Source organism: Ursus arctos, unplaced genomic scaffold, assembly GCF_023065955.2.
Source record: "Ursus arctos isolate Adak ecotype North America unplaced genomic scaffold, UrsArc2.0 scaffold_20, whole genome shotgun sequence".
Lineage (NCBI taxonomy): Eukaryota > Metazoa > Chordata > Mammalia > Carnivora > Ursidae > Ursus > Ursus arctos.
This window is the reverse complement of record NW_026622875.1, coordinates 47,448,615-47,465,502: the sequence shown is the minus strand read 5'-3', so window position 1 is coordinate 47,465,502 and position 16,888 is coordinate 47,448,615. Positions and strand designations below refer to the sequence as shown.

General features: G+C 37.4%; 1 protein-coding gene across 6 annotated transcripts in view; it reads right to left on the bottom strand.

The window, feature by feature from the left end:
* Window positions 1-16,888, bottom strand: part of ULK4 (unc-51 like kinase 4) — a 592,175-nt gene that overhangs the window by 548,806 nt on the left and 26,481 nt on the right. For all 6 annotated transcript variants that reach the window (XM_026496788.4, XM_026496790.4, XM_026496789.4 and 3 more), the window contains exons 11-16: window positions 16,666-16,735; window positions 15,242-15,338; window positions 10,324-10,428; window positions 7,867-7,927; window positions 6,348-6,529; window positions 5,968-6,014 (exon numbers count right to left, since the gene is read on the bottom strand). In XM_026496788.4, the coding sequence (XP_026352573.1) occupies window positions 5,968-6,014; window positions 6,348-6,529; window positions 7,867-7,927; window positions 10,324-10,428; window positions 15,242-15,338; window positions 16,666-16,735 (562 nt within the window). The remainder of the gene's footprint in view (window positions 1-5,967; window positions 6,015-6,347; window positions 6,530-7,866; window positions 7,928-10,323; window positions 10,429-15,241; window positions 15,339-16,665; window positions 16,736-16,888) is intronic.

Below are 16,888 nucleotides of genomic sequence, written 5' to 3'. Positions count from 1 at the left end.
AAAAAAAAAAAGAATCTGGAAACAGATCTCACTCACTTTACAAAAATTCAAAACAAAGACCGAAGTGTAAGTTGTCAAAGTATAAAACTGCTAGAAGGTAACATAGGGGGAAAAAAAAAAAAAAACCTACATAACCTCAGGTGTGGCAAGGACTTTCTAGATACAACCACCAAAGGCACAGTCCATGAAAGAAATAATAACCTGGACTTTATTTAAATAAAAACTTCTGTGAAAGATAACATCAGGAGAATGAGAAGACAAGCCACAGACTGGAAGAAGATATTTACAAAAGGGACACCTGATATAAGACTGTCTTTCAAAATGCACAAAGATCTCTTAAAACTCAACAAGAAAACAACCCAATGAAAAAATGAACCAAAGATCTTAACAGATACCTCAGCAAAAAAGATAAACAGATGGCAAATAAACATATGAGAAAACACTCCACATCATATGTCATCAGGGAAACGCAAATTAAAACAATATACTACTATACCCCCAATAAGAATGGCCAAAATCCAAACACTGACAACACCAAATGTTAGCAAGGCTATGGAGCAACAGGAACTCTCATTCATTGTTGATGGGAATACAAAATAGTACAGCCACTTTGGAAGACAGTTTGAAGTTTCTTATACGGAAGTTTCTTACAAAACTAAACATACCCTTACCACACGATCCAGCAATCATTCTCCTTGGGACTTACCCAAAGGAGCTGAAAGCATATGTCCACATGGTGTTTACAGCAGCTTTATTCACATACGCTAAATTTGGAAGCAACCAGGGTGTCCTTCAGTATGTGAATAAACTGGTACATGCAGACAAGGAGATATCTGGCACTAGAAAGACATGAGCTGTCAAGCTATGAAAAGAGATGGAGGAACCTTAAATGCATATTACTAAGTGAGAGAAGCCAATCTGAGAAGGCTACATATCACAGGATCCCAACATTGTAGGATTCCCAGTAGGCCATTCTGGAAAAGGTGAAACAATGGAGGAAGTAAAAAGTTCAGTGACTGTCAGAGGGATGAATAGGTAGAGCACAGATTTTTAGGGCAACGAAAATACTCTTGTATGATACCATAAGGATGACACAGGTCATTATACATTTGTCCAAACCCATGGAATGTATAAAACCAAGAGTGAACTGTAAACTATGAACTGTGGGTGATTATAATGTGCCATTGTAGGTTTATCAGTTGTAACAAATGTACTGCTCTAGTGGGAAATGGTGATAATGGGGGAGGCTAGCCTGTGTGGGGGCAGGAGGTATAGGAGAAATCTCTGTACCTTCTTCTGAATTTTGCTGTGAACTTAAAACTGTTCTAAAAAAATAAACTCTTAGTACAAAAAAGTGAATTTTATGATATGTGAATTATATGTCAATAAAAGAGTGAGAAAGCAAATGAGTCAAGAGACAGGAGGGGCACCTGGGTGGCACACTCAAGCATCTGACTCTTGGTTTCAGTTCAGGTCATGATCTCAGGGTCATGAATTCGAGCCTCGTGTTGGGCTCCATGCTCAGCACAAGTCTGTTTAAGAGTCTCTCTCCCTCTGTCCCTTCTGCTTGCTCTCTAATAAATATATCTTAAAAAAAGAGAGAGAGAGAGAGAGACAGGAAATCCCACACCCATCCTATAGGACTTTTAGGAGAAGATAAAGGATGAAACACAGAAGAAGAGATCCTAAGGAAATAGGGAAGCTAAAGAAAGCCTGAAGCACTTAACAATTTGCCAAAGCAAATTAGTAAAAAGAAATACCTATACACATTCCAATAAAATTTCATACACCTAGAATAAAAAGAAAAATCCAGACACTGAAAAACAATCAAACTAGTCACATATAAAGAAGAAGAAAAAGGTCGGCCCTGAGTCTTCCAGAGCTGTGCAAACAGAGAGCAAACTTCGAAGCATGGCACAGGGGTGAGCAAGCCCAAGGGCAGAAAAAGGACTCAGTCAGCCCCCTATGCCCAAACCCTAAAACCAGAGAGAAAGCCTTGAGGAGGCAACAACTAGAGAAGCAGAGACTCAGAGATCTTTAATAGACAGACAGAGAGAGAGAAAGGGAGGGAGGGAGGGAGGGAGGGAGGGAGGGAGGAAGGAAAAAGAAAACTACCAGAAAAAAAATGAAATCTAATCCACTAAGGTGAAGCAGAGCAAAAAATTCACAAATGCAGAAACTGTATTTAAAAAACTGATGATGAACACTTATTTCACCTTATTCAAGTGTCAAACTTATACCAAAAATTAGAAAATCCTCCCTAAAACTTATATGAATCCAAAGGGACCCCAAATAGGCAAAAAATCTTGAAAAAAAAAAAAGTTAGAGGTCTCACACTTTCTGATTGCAAAACTTAAAGACTGATGTTTAGGCTAAATAAACCCTCGCATATTTGGTCAAAAGATTATCGACGAGGGTGCCAATACCATTCAATGGGGAAAGAACAGCCTTTTCAACCGATGTTGCTAGGAAAACTGGATATGTACGTGCAAAAGAATGAAGTCAGACCCTTACCTAACACCATATACAAAAATTAACTCAAAAATGGATCAAAAACCTAAACACAAAAGCGAAAACTGTAACACTCTTAGCAGAGATGAAAAGCTTTAAGACATTGAATTTGGCAATGATTCCTTGCATAGGACATTAAAAGCACAGGCAACAAAAGAAAAAGTGGAAAAATCTGAGTTTCAAAGGACACTATCAAGAGTGAAAAGGCAACCCACGGAATGGGAGAAAATATTTGTAAGTCATATAATCTGATAAGGGATTAACATCCAGAATATATGAAGAACTCTTACAAATCAACAATATAAAACAACCGAACTAGAAAATAGGCGAAGGACATGAACAGACATTTCTCCAAAGAAGAAAAACAAATGGCCAATAAGTACATGAAAAAATGCTCAACATTACTAGTCATCAGTGAAATGCAAGTCAAAACCACAGTGACATGCAGCTTCATAGCCACCAGGACAGCTACTACTAAAGAAAAAAAAATGATGAAAAGGATGTGGAAAAATTGGAACCCTTGTGCACTGCTAGACGGAAAGTAAAATAGTACAGCCACTGTGGAAAACAGTATGATGTCTCCTCAATAACTGAAAAGATAGAATTACCAAATAATCCAACAACTGCACTCCTTGGTATACACCCAAAATAACTGATAGCAGGGACTCGAACAGATATTTGTATACCAATGTTCACAGCAGCATTATTTGCAATAGCCAAAGGTAGAAGCAACCCAAGTAACCATCAACAGGTAAGAAGATAAGATGTTGTATATATATCTAGGAGATATTAATCAACCTTAAAAAGGGATGACTTTCTAATAGATGTTACAACACGGCTGAACTCTGAAAACGTTAAGCTAAGTGAATTAATCCAGGTGCAAAAAGATAGTGTATAATCCCAATTGTTTTAGGTATAGAATAGGCAAATTCATAGAAACAAAAAGTAGAATAGAAGTTTACCAGGACTGGGAGAAGGGGGATGGGGAGTTAAAGTGTAACGGGTAATGGCTTCAGTTTAGGATGATGAAAAAGTTCTGGTAATTGATAGTGGTGATGGTTGCACAGCATTGTGAATATACTTAATACCACTCAATTGTACACTTACCAAAATGTTCAATTTCATATGCTGTATATTTCCAGTTAATAGTTTCTTAATTAAAATAATATGCATTATTATATGTGGATTATATACCTCAATAAAGTTGATCAGCAAAGGATACAAAATTTCATTAATATCCACTGCTGAAAGTTCTAACAAAAGGGCATTTTTATACACACCAACTGGGAATGCATGTCAACACAATATTTCTAAAGAATGTTTTAGCAATTTATCAGAAGTTGCAGAACTATTTATTGCCTTGTGCTCATTTGTTCTAATTCTATGAATCTGCCTTAAGGGGCAAAAGAAAAAAAACAGGCACCAAGATTTAATTGCAAAAATGTTTATCAACATATTATTTACAATGTTATAATATTATCCAAAAATAGGGAACAGGGTAAATTAAATGATCAGACATTCATAGCATAGTAGAAAAGGCAAACGTTGAAAAAAATCTTAGACTAATAGTTAATGACACTAAAAAATACATAACATACGGGATGCCTGGGTGACTCAGTCGATTCAGCATCTGACTCTTGATTTTGGCTCAGGTCATGATCTCAGAGTCATGAGATGGAGCCCCAAGACAGGCTCCATGCTGAGCGTGGCACCTGCTTAATTCAGATTGTCTCTTCCTCTCCCTCTGCACCCTCCCTCTCCCTCTCCCTCTCTCTCTCAAGAAAAACGCACAACATATGTTATAAGGGAAAGAGAAACAGAACATTTTTTAATTTTATTTAAACTTAATTAACATATAATGTATTATTAGTTTCAGAGGTGGAGAGCAGTGACTGATCAGTCTTATGTAATACCCAGTGCTCATTACATCACATGCCTTCCTTAATGTCCATCATCCAGTTACCCCATTCCCCTCCCCCCCAGCTACCCCCCCACTTTGGAGAAACAAAAAATTCTATATTATTCTATTTTGTTTTTCTACATGCTGAACAAAGCCAAGGAATAAACATATCTACTTCAACAGTGACTATCCCCCGGCTAAGCTGAGGGCCCTTCTAGGCTATTAAGGGAATATGACCTGGGTCAGAGAAGGCTCTGCTGGAAGAACTGGTGTTTGAATGGAGGAAGACAATAAAAGAAGGTTCCAAGCAGAGGATTTGTCTATCTCATTATCTATCATTTTCCTCAAACACAAGCTGTTTTATAATGAAGCTTCAATCTAAAAGACGGGGGGGAGAAAACAGTACTTACAAAGGAGAAAAAATTGTCTATTTTTTTTTACAAGTCAGCAGGGGGCACCCCATTCAAGGATATAAGTTTTAGCTGCAGTGTTAGGTTTCGTTGGTTTCTTGTTAGTGAGCACACCACAAACCCTCTCAAAGTTTTATCTGCTCAAAAATTACCTAAAAATCCTATTTGTAATGCGAGGTTTTACCTTGGGGAGGTAACCTTAGAAGATGCCTAACAAAAATTATCCAAAAAAACGCATTTTGTGAATACTTCTTGTTCCCCCCCAATTTTGCCAGCATGGAAGAATAATTGCTATTACCACATTTCACAAAACCCCTTCACCTTTAGGTTTTCATGTGCTTCTCTAACCAAGCACGACCCCTGCAACCTCCACGCTCCAACAGCTACTACCCACCCAGTAAGAATCAGGCACCATGCCAAGTATTTCATGTACTTATCTTGTTCAAAATTTAATTATTCAAATCTACGAAGTAGATACACTATCCCCATTTTACAGTTGAGGAAACTGAGGCTCAGTACTTAAGGCAATTTGCCCAGAGGGCAGATCTGTGATTCACACCCAGGTCTGTCTGTGAAGCCCATGCAATTCCATCACCCCACACAGACTCCCCAGGGAGCTGAGACTCAGAAAGAGGTAATCATCCAGCCTGGTCTCACCGGCCACCGGAGCCCAGAGCCTTCTAACACTTTATCTAATGTACTTTTCCATCATGGTATGCTATCTGCATAATAAGCAAATATACATCCTTCCATCAGGAGCTTACAGAGCATAATCCCATCAGATTTTAAATAACATTTAAGGAAATCATGCATCACGTAAGGGAAAGATGGTATCACAAGGGAAAACTCTGCAGGAAGCAAACCTAAAACACAGGATCAAGTGTTTAATAAAGAATATTCAAATGGGGAACAGTAACGAAGTTTCCAGCTGTAGTTTATATAATCCTAGAGTTATATTTAGAATAGTATAAGGCCTATTTTGAAATCTTTTTAAATTTATAGTTGGGATGCCTATGATTTGCCTATGATTGCCTATGATTCAGAGTAATTATTATCTCATTATATAAGTATTGAGCACTATGTGCTTTTGATAAACATGTTGTAACTATTTAATGAATAATTTATTAAAATATAAATGTTACTTACATATCCCAGTTTGGAGCTATTCGCAAATGCTGGATTAGCAACTGGAACTAGAATTTAAAAAAATAAGATGTATATTTCATTCATGAAATGACACAGAAATTGACTAACACATATGACCTGTAGACAACTGAAATGTGAATCCTGCCCCAGGAGACAACAAAAGAAGTTCAAAATCACTGTCTGTTCAACCGCTTTCAGAGGTGAGGATTAAACAATAATTTTAGCAAACCTATAATCTTGATAAATCATTTTTTCCACTGTAATTAGATCAAATTAGTATTTTAGCACTAATGTTTTAATCTCAACAGAAATACAAAAGTTACACGCAAAAGGCATGCTGCAAGGGCCACAAAAGGAGTCTTTGCAACCGAACTACGTACCAGCGGGGAATTGAGGAGCCGGGTGGCCACGTCCCGGTGTCCAGCCACAACACACAGATAGCAAAGGAGATTGAGCTTGGCTCGGGAGGCCCCCATGCTCTTCTCAGTGGAGTCGATCTGTGAGCACACTTGCTGCAAAAAGTCATTCCAATCTTGGTCTTTTAGAAATACTAACTTATCCACTGGAGAGGAAAGAAAATGTTAAAAGTAGGTATCATGCAAAAAATAAATAAAATCCTGAAAACATTACAAGAAAAATAAATGGAACATAGAATTTGAATAGCTAAGAGGAGGACAAAGAAAATCCTAACTTTACAATGTCAAAACCAAAAAGTCCTCCAAAGATGACACTACTTTTATTTATTCTTCTAGATTCCTCTTTTTCTACCCATGGAGATTTTTCACCCTGTGAATGGAAAACTATGCATAAAAGATGCCTATAGGAGAATCATCCTCCAACCTAGAATCTAACAAAATACAAAGCTAAATAAAATTCTGTTACAAAAAAGCAAGATAGCCTTTGTATAAATAAAGCAATCTAGCCTTAAAACACCAGAAAGCCAAGAATTATACAGTTGTTAAAAGGTTCCAGTGAAATTATTAAGCATAACAGGTTAATACTGGAGCTGAAGTCATCTGGAAAGTCCAAGTCCAAACCCTCCACAAACAGAAAACAAAAACTGGGCAATGTGATGCCATCTAAAATTAACATAGTTTCAGCTAATTTCTGTCTTTAAGCAAAAAAAGCTGTAATAATAATTTCCTAAAATAACTCAACATAAATGGAGAAAGGGAAGGAATATTATTTTGAAATACTTCTCCAAGGTTTTCATGAATAGTGGTTCTACTTGGTACAATTTTTTTTTAATTTGAATATATTTTATTTTGATTTACTTTGATTTGCTTTTAAGCCACAGATTATACTCTAGCTATGACGACGAATTTTTTCTGGATCTAGCTTAACAGCTGCAAATAGATTTTATCAAACAAAAATACATCAACAGTTAAGGTATAAAACAATTTCTGATATTCATCCCAAATAAGACTTCCCATTAGGTGAAAGGAAGCATAACAATCACCCTTTAAGTATCTCCATTCCCACACCATCCCCACAAAAGTGAACCATCTGACCCCCACTGTCCACTGCCCCACTCTCTGAAGTAGAATCTCAGTTCTTCACTGTGGTCTCCAACCCTCTGTACCCACAAGAGCACCATAAGTGTTGGAAAGTCAATGGACTCTACAAGGGGGAAGGGCAAGAGAAGGGCCCACCCAGCTTTACAGGCACTTGCACTCCCCCCAGAGTACAGGGCAGCCCAGACTCAGCTGACTAAGGTACAAGGCTGACACAAATCGATTACAGGCTTATAACATAAACGGCACTGCCCCAAGAATCTAGCCAGGTGGCAAGGAAACAGGACCTCGGCCATTCAATGAGAGATTCCATTTGCTATTAAATTTCTTACTTGTATCTATCTTCCAAGAGTCTATGTGTTTGACAAGGCCTCTATAATCCTACCTGAATGTGCTGGTAGATGCAGTAGCTTTGGATCAAATTTAATTGGTGGTTGTTTCATTATCTGTGGTTGGGGGGAAAAAAAAACTTTTAAGACACTCTTTGAGACAGGTGTCTGTCTCCTGATAGATCTCATATTACCAGATTATAAATCAATTCGGGCAGGAAAAAAAAAAATCAGTGAAAATTTGCCACTAAAAAGGGAAAGAATTCAACATTGCCCTTCAGATTAAATATACACAGACAATAATTTCTAAAAATAAAATCGTTTCAGGGTGCCTGACTGACTCAGTCAGTAGAGCATGCAACTCTTGATCTCTAGGTTGTGAGTTCAAACCCCACATTGGGGCTAGAGTGTACTTTAAATAAATAAAATTTTTAAAAATCATTTCAATTGATATCCACAATAAAAGCTTCATTAAAAAAGAAGCACTTTATCTTGGTTTACTCTTAAGCTGATCAACTTCTAAGGTTAGAAATTCAGTCATATCAACAAATATTTATTGGCTACCTGAGAGGGTTAGGCAGTAAGCTAAGTGCTAAGGGGAATAACCAAGATAAAAGACACAATCCTACGGTCAGACAGCTGATACTCTGGTTGTGAAGATAAGACAAACATGTTAAACAAAAAAAAAAAAAAAAACAATATTGAACAATGCAAAACGGGCAGGACATAATTATAGTTGGAACATTTCACAGAGATAAAATTTTCTAAAGTATTAGAGAATGCAGCAAGCGCTTTAGGCTGACAAGGTTTATGGAAGAGCTGGAAGGAGGCTGAGGTTTTAAAGAATGGTAAGAACTTCATGGTTGAATTAGAGAACACACCACTGCAGGAAGCTGTCAACGGCATGAACGGGAAAGCACATAATTGGTTTTTTTAAGAAAGGGAAAAAACGGGTAGTTGGATCCATGAGTTTGGAACAACAAAGGGTACTTTCATCTTGAGACTTTTAATTAAAATTTCAACCATCATCTCTCTCAATTCTCCGAAACTTCTCTATAGAGCATTTTAAAAAGCTCTGCTGGTAGTATTCTTGCCAACAATGCGTAACCTCAGACGTACTAATCATAAGAAACACTCAGACAAATCCAGCTTGAGTGACATTCTACAAAATACCTGACCAGTACTCTTCAAAATGTCAAGGTCACAAAAGCCAAGAAAAGACTGAGAAATTACCACAAGGCCATGAAAGACAAGGAAAAGAAGGCCTAACAGCAAACTGTTAATAAGAGACCCTAGAACAGAAAAAGGACATCAGTAGTACAACTGGTAAAATTCAAATAAATTCAGAAATTTAGTTAATAGCACTATACCAATGTTAATTCCCTGGTTTTGCTAACCATTCTATGGTCCTATGAGGTTTAACATTCTCCTAATGTTAACATTAGGAGAAGCTGGGTAAAAACTATACAGGAATTCTACTATTTTCGAACCTTTTCTGTAGGTCTAAAGTTAGAAGTTAAAAAAATGTCTACTAAGGCTTCCCCAAAACAATTAAGTATGGTTATAAAAGAAAGAAACAGAAAAAATATGGTCAAAAGATATTACAAACAGTTCTTAGAAGGTCCACTGGGAAAATGACCCATTACACATTAAATCTGGCATGGTATACAATTACTCTGCCAGATATCTCATAAAAATTATTAGCTCCATTATGAAAAATAGCTGGGTAATCTATATTAAATCTTGTCTACCTAGTAAATAAATATGCATCCAAAAACCCATTTGTTCTAAATTATAGTAATGTTCCCAATGAGATGAGAGAAAATGGCCATAAATTAAAAACAGAAAAAGACATTTAAAAAGAAGAATTAAATTAAAATACAGATTAGGTAGTACAGAGGGAGAAATTAATTTTTCTTTTCTTAAGGAGAATACTCATCATCCCCTAGTAACACAGTAGTACATTCCAAGCAACATGAAGCAACAAAAATCACGCTGGGTATGAAGTGCACCTGTGAACCATGACTTCCTAAGCTCCCAGTGTCTCCCCACCATCTGCCCTGGGGCCCTGAGCACCTGTGAGAGGGCGTGGTCTGTGTGTGCCCCACCCACCCACCCCAGCTGGGGGAGCAGTGCTCACTCACATCTGCTTTCCTAACACATTCACAACTAGAGTATTTGGAGAAATTCACCCAAGTGTGTATGGAGAAACAAAGGACTGAGGACAAAGGTCTGAGGTCTAGAAGCCCATGGATGGCGGGGAGGCAGAGCTGATGCAGAAGAGGAAGAAACTCACCACTCAGTGAACAGAAAGCAGTGCAGGAAGAGGAAAAGATTACAGACAGGGCAGGCATTAGAAATGTAGACACGTGGCACAAGTGACATAAAAGCAGACATGAGAAACAGCAAAGAAAATAAGGCAAAGAATATTTATAATAAAAATATCACCAGGGTTCCAGCTCTCAGGGAAGTCTAAAAGCTCAGCCCTCAGCTGTTAGAGCATCTTTCCACACCTTTGGGTTGTCGATAATCGGGGTGACAACAAGATCAGAGTCCATGTAGATAAGTTCTCTCATCTGGGATTCCAGGTCCTGCTGACTCAGGTGTTCACTTGTATTCTGAAATAAGAACAAAAATGAGGCTTTGTTTCTGTGACTAGTGAAGAGCTTGTAAAAACGGAGGTCATAAGGTGCTGAGTTAAGACACCACTGCAAGGGTCACCTAGATCAGCGTACCTCACTTTGCTATTCAAAACACTTTCACGGCCTTCTTTGATGTCCACTAAGATCCTCGGTCATCTGTACCATCATTCCCATTTTTACAGAAGGAAAACACAAAGCTCAAAGTAACTGACTTGTTTGTGTTTACCACAACGGCTAGTTAGGACCAGCAAACAGATCTTTTATAGTCTGATGTTCTAAGCTATGATGAGGTAAACTGGTTTTTCAATCACCAGCATGGTTTTTATCATACATCTACTGAACACTCATCACTTTATTCTGCTTTACAGAATATTCAGTACAAAGTTAAAATTACAGCATAAAAGAATTTCAGGGTCAAGTACTAACCTGTTACCTAAGTGCTAAACACTTCTATCTTTATAAAAGCTGACGTAGAGTTAACACATAATGAAAACAAGTAACCAGATATTTGCCATCAGTTCCTTTGAGATGTTTCTTCGTCCTCTACTTAAACAGTAAACAGAATTCCCATTTCTAGTGCTATGCCTTAGGACTTCCCATCAGACAAAGAAAAAAAAGAGAGAGAGAGAGAGAAAGAGGATTTATGCATTAAGAATTTCCACTGATTTTCAGAATCTATTTTACTTTAGGATAAAATAAAAACATGGACTTTTAAAAAAAAAAAAAAAAAAAAAAAGAATTTCCACTGAAACACTGACCAGCAAACTGAACAAGACAGAAAACCAAATAAGTGAAAAATGAGGAAATTATCCAAAACTGAGGCAGGGGCATGAAAAAAGGAATAGAATAATTTGTTAACAAAGTTCCAGAAACCAAGACCACCCCTTTGCAACTTAGAAAACAGACATATTAAAAAACAACATGAAAAGTAAATATGGAACAAGTTCGGAAAACAAACAAAAATTTTAATGCTTAAAGGCATGGACTTTCAAGACAGAAAGATTTCAAAGAAAGACCGTAATGAATGACATATTAAGATATATTTTTATAGTATAAGAATTAGGCAGACCAATTAGAAATTTATATATAAAAATTCCCTATATATACACAAAATGTATGCACAGATAACAGATTGCAAACATGAAATACCAAGGATGCCTGGGTAGCTCAGTTGGTTAAACATCCATGACCTGATTTCGGCTCAGGTCATGGTCTCAGGGCCTACATGAAGCTTTGCACTGGGTGTAGAGCCTGCTCAAGATTCCTCCTCTCCCTCTGCCCCTCCCAACCCCCTACTCATGCTCTAAAAACAAAACAAAAAACAAAACAAAAACAAAAAAAAAACCATATTCAAGATAGTAAAAAATAAAACATAATGCTCAGGAATAAACTAAATGATCAAACACCTGCAATCTACTAAATGAAAAAAATTATGTTCCCTAGTTTGAAAATGAACACATATGTATAGAACCAAAAGCAGAAATATCAAAATGTAACCGGTGGTTCCTCTGGGTAATTAAATTACAAGCAGCTTTTAATTTTTTTTGTCCTCTTATACAGTTCCCAAGTTTTCTACAATTATTATAAAAAATTCTGTAATTGAATCTAAAAGTATCACTTAAAAACTACAAAAGACAAACTTTCATATAGTATTTACATAATTACTGCTTGAATATTCTCAATAAAATGATTAAGTGCACTTACAGTAACCATGTGCCAGAAGAGATTCAACATCTACAACATTTCAAAATGCATTTTTTACTTTTACACTGATTTTCTATCTCACATATAACTAAATTATTGGCAGAATGAGATTTTATTATAATGCATTTATATTTCATTTCAATGCAGAAATAAGTTTCAAGCAGTCCAAATGCATTTCACATTACATAAAAATTACAGTAACAAATGAAAGCAATTATATCTCTCAAGCACTAAATACTATGAGATAACATGGAAAAACTTTAATTCAAAACAGCTCTGTATTCAAAAACAACTGACTGAATGAAATTAAAGACCTAAACAAATAGAAAGCCATTCCACATTCCTGGAGGAAAATTCTACATTGTTAAAATGGCAGTACTCCCCAAATTCAAATGTCACCGCTATCACAGTCCCAGCTGGCTTCCTTACAGAAACATGCAAAGTGCAAACTGACCCTAAAATTCACACGGAAATGCAAGGGAGAGCCAGAAGAGCCAAAACTACCTTGAAAAAGAACAAAGTTGGAAGAATCATACCTCCTAACTTCAAAACTTACTAAAAAGCTATGGTGATCAAGAATAGCTAGCTAGGGGCACCTGGGTAGCGCAGTCGTTAGGCAGCTGCCTTTGGCTCAGGGCATGACCCTGGTGTTCCGGGATCAAGTCCCACATCGGGCTCCTCCGCTGGGAGCCTGCTTCTTCCTCTCCCACTCCCCCTGCTTGTGTTCCCTCTCTCGCTGGCTGTCTGTCATATAAATAAAATCTTTAAAAAAAAAAAAAAAAAAGAATAGCTAGCTAGGGGTGCCTGTGTGGCTCAGTCAGTTGAGTGTCCAACTCTTGACTTTAGCTCATGGCACGACCTCAGGGTTGTGAGATCAGGCTCCCCCATTGAGTTCCATGTTGGGCATGAAGCCTGCTTGGGATTCTTTTTCTCCCTCTCCCACTCCCTCTCCTCCCTTCCTTGCTCTTGTGCTCTCCCTCTCTTAAAAAAAAAAAAAAAAAGCTAACCAATTACTGTACTACCAACGTGAGAAGGATGCATAGTTCAACAGACTAGCAAGTCCAGAAATGAACCTCACCTTTATAGTCAATTGGCAGTCAACAAGAATGCCAAGATAATTGGGGAAAGAATGGTCTTTTCAACAAATGGTGCTGAGACAAATGGAAATCCACATGCAAAACAATGAAGCTGCTGGACCCCCTGCCTCCTGCCATATACAAAAATTAACTCAAATGAATTAAAGAGCTAAAGAGCTAAGCATAGGCATAAACCTTTGTAACCTTGAACTAGCAAACGGCATCTAAATTAGGACACCAGAAGCATAAGCAACAACACGCAAACAAAAAGATAATCTGAACTACATCAAAATTAAAAATATCTCTGCTTCAAAGGACACTAGCACCAAGTCACATGCCCAGAATATATAAAGAATTCCTACAACTCAAATGAGTAAAGATTGAATTCTTCCAAAGGAGATATACATATGGTCCATAAGCATATGAAAAGATGCTCAACATAATTAGCCATCAGAAATCAAGGGACGCCTGGGTGGCTCAGTCAGGTAAGCGTCTGCCTTCAGCTCAGGTCATGATCCCAGGGTCCTGGGATCGAGTTCCTCATCGGGCTCCTTGCTCAGCGGGGAGCCTGCTTCTCCCTCTGCTTGCTGCTCCCCATTTGTGCATGCTTGCTCACTCTCTCGGTCTAATAAACAAAATCTTTAAAAAAAAAAAAAAAAGGCAAACCAAAACTAGATATAATTTCACACCCCCTGTCTGGCTACCATTCAGCATTATTCATAATAGCCCAAAGGCTGAAGCAACCAAAATGTCCAAAGATGGATAAACAGATAAACAAAATGTGGTTTATACACACAATGGAATATTATTCAGCCTTAAAAAGGAATGAAATTCTAACACATGCCACAACATGCATGGACCTTGAAGATACCACATTGAATGTAACAAGCCAGACACAAAAGGGCAAATATTGTATGGTTCCATTCGTATGAGATTACTAGGCAAATTCACAGAAGCAGAAAGTAGAATCGTGGTTGCCAGGACTGGGAGGCAAGGGAGATGGGAAGCTATTGTTCAGCGGGTACACAGTCTCAGTTTGGGATACGAAAAAGTTCTGGAGGTAGTTGGTGGTAATGGTTGCACAAAAATGGGAATGTACTTAATGCCACAAACTGTCCACTTAAAAATAAATGGCGAATTTTACGTAACCTCTATTTTACCAGAATTAGAAAACAATTGGACAATAATAAGTTTTGTTAGGGACGGGTAAACGCTGGAGAGGACTGCTGGGGGACAATGTAAAATGGCGCAGCTGCCTTGGAACACGGAGTTACCACACAGTGCTGCGTTACACTCCTGCACGTATAAAGAGAAATTAAACACACGCCCACTCAAAACCGTGTACACAAACGTTCACAGCAGCACTATTCGCAAGAGCCACAAGGTGGAAACGACCCAAATGTCCACCAACCGATGAATGGAAACATACAATGTGGCACATACAACAGATTTTTTTTGGCACTTAAAAGGAACATAGGACTGATACACACTGTAATGTGGATGAATCTTAAAAACATTAGGATAAGTGAAAAAAGCCAGTCACAGAACGCATATTGTGTTATTTCATTTACGTGCGATGTCCGGAATAGACAAATTTATAAAGACAGAAAGATGAGTGGTTGCCTAGAGTGAGAGGCGAGAGAAATTGAGGGAAAACAGGAGTGACTGCTAAATAGGTGTGGGGTTTCTTTGTGGGATGATGAGTGTTCTCAAACTGACCGCAGTGATGGCTGCATGACTCTGTGAATATGCTCAAAGCCCCTGAATTGTAGACTCTAACTGGGTGAATTACATGGGATGTCAATCATATCTCAGGAAAGCTGTTATCAAAGAAATAACTATGAAACAATTCCCTCTTAAGAGAACTTACCAGAAAAACCAGTGATCATCAGAGATAACAACTTAATTGTAAATTTCATCATTTTGATCATAGTTTGTAGGTGAACTTGGCAATTATTCTTCTGCATCTATCTTATATGAAAAAAAACAAAAAGTGCCCCTCTGCTCACCTTGGTTGAAGGAGAAGTCTTCTGGGGTGAATGCTGAGTCCTATCCTCACCAGGACTTAATCCCACTGCAGTGCTCGTTCTTGGAGTTGGACGAGAACTAGAAAATACAGACCAGTCAACATTACTCAGATTTTAGAACCTTTAACGTGTTTACTATTATCTGGGGGAAAAGAACACATCTCATGAAAAACACAGTAGAATAATCAAGATTCTAGGTGATCTCACATATTTAAGCCCTAATTTGTGATTATCCAACACTACTTCTCTGTAAATGTCTTTAAAGCAATTTCCTGGCTAATTTATTATGTCTTTTCTTTATAGCACCTTTGTTATATACAGTAGTTTCTATTTTAACTAGAAACCTTAAAACATTGATTATTTTTTAAATGTCTGCTGGTATCAGGATTGACATAATAAAATAGATCGGACATTCTACAAAGGATGGAAAATATTTACAATTTTTTCAGAACATGTTTGAAGTGGAAAATGATCTTGGTACCTATTTAAGAAACAAGTTATAATCTGCGTCTATTTTTAATGATTCCTCCTACTCTTAAAAATGGTTGTCATACACTGTGGATCATTCCATTACACCTGGGTCTCTGATTTTGAATTTTTCACATTTTAAGAAATTTTTCCACTCAGATAATTAGGGTGTTTTTCAATGAATTCCTTCAAATTCCCAAATATCAGGATTCTCACCTCTCTTTCACTTATCTGTTTATTCATTCCTTGAACAAGTCCTTATTTAACTCAAAAAATATGCCAAAAATTACACAAAGTTTTTAAAAACTAAATTTAAAATGCCTAGAATGTACATAAAGTTAACATATTTTATATTTAGGGTAAAACAAGGCCAGCAACTTTAGATTACTGTTATAAACCCTATGTCATTAAATAAAACTATTTGTGTCTAAGACTAAAACTAAAATATAACACTTAACATGGATTACTAAAATTTTAAATACATTGGTCTTAATCACATTAAAATACCATTCTGATATTTAACTATTTCAATGACTACATTATTAAGTAAACATTATTTAAGCCTCCATATAAAACAACACTTAACCAAAAAAACACCTGTTCTTCCCTATAGGTCTTAATCCAATAAAGACGCTGGACTGCTAAAATTTCAAATTCAATTCTGTTTGAAGGAAAGTACAAAATGAAGAGGTTTTAACCCTGATGAATAGGAAAGATGGGTGGTTCGGTTAAAAACTTTTAAAAATGCACAGCCAAGTCAACATTCCATTGGTCAGCACTTAAAGGTAACTTTGAAAGCAGAGAGAGAAACTGGAATTTGGCACTCACATCCCTGTCCTTTAGCTCCGTGTAACACAGCTTGCCACCAGGACAACAGATGCTTCGGGAAGACCCTGTCATCTCCCATGGATTCCCTTCCACTCCGTCATCTTACCTACCTGAGAAGAAACATGGACTCATTCGGTTGACCCCCAGCAGTACTTTTAGGCCGCAACTCAGTTGGATTTTCTGTGGCAGGAAAGAAAACCGTTATCCATAAAGGACCAAAAATATCATGAGCAGAGCAGGATGCAGGCAGAAATTTAAAGAGAGTGGTAACAAAAACTAGAAACCCTCAGAATAGCATCGTAAGCGGCACGAGCACGCTCCAGTGAGAGCTCA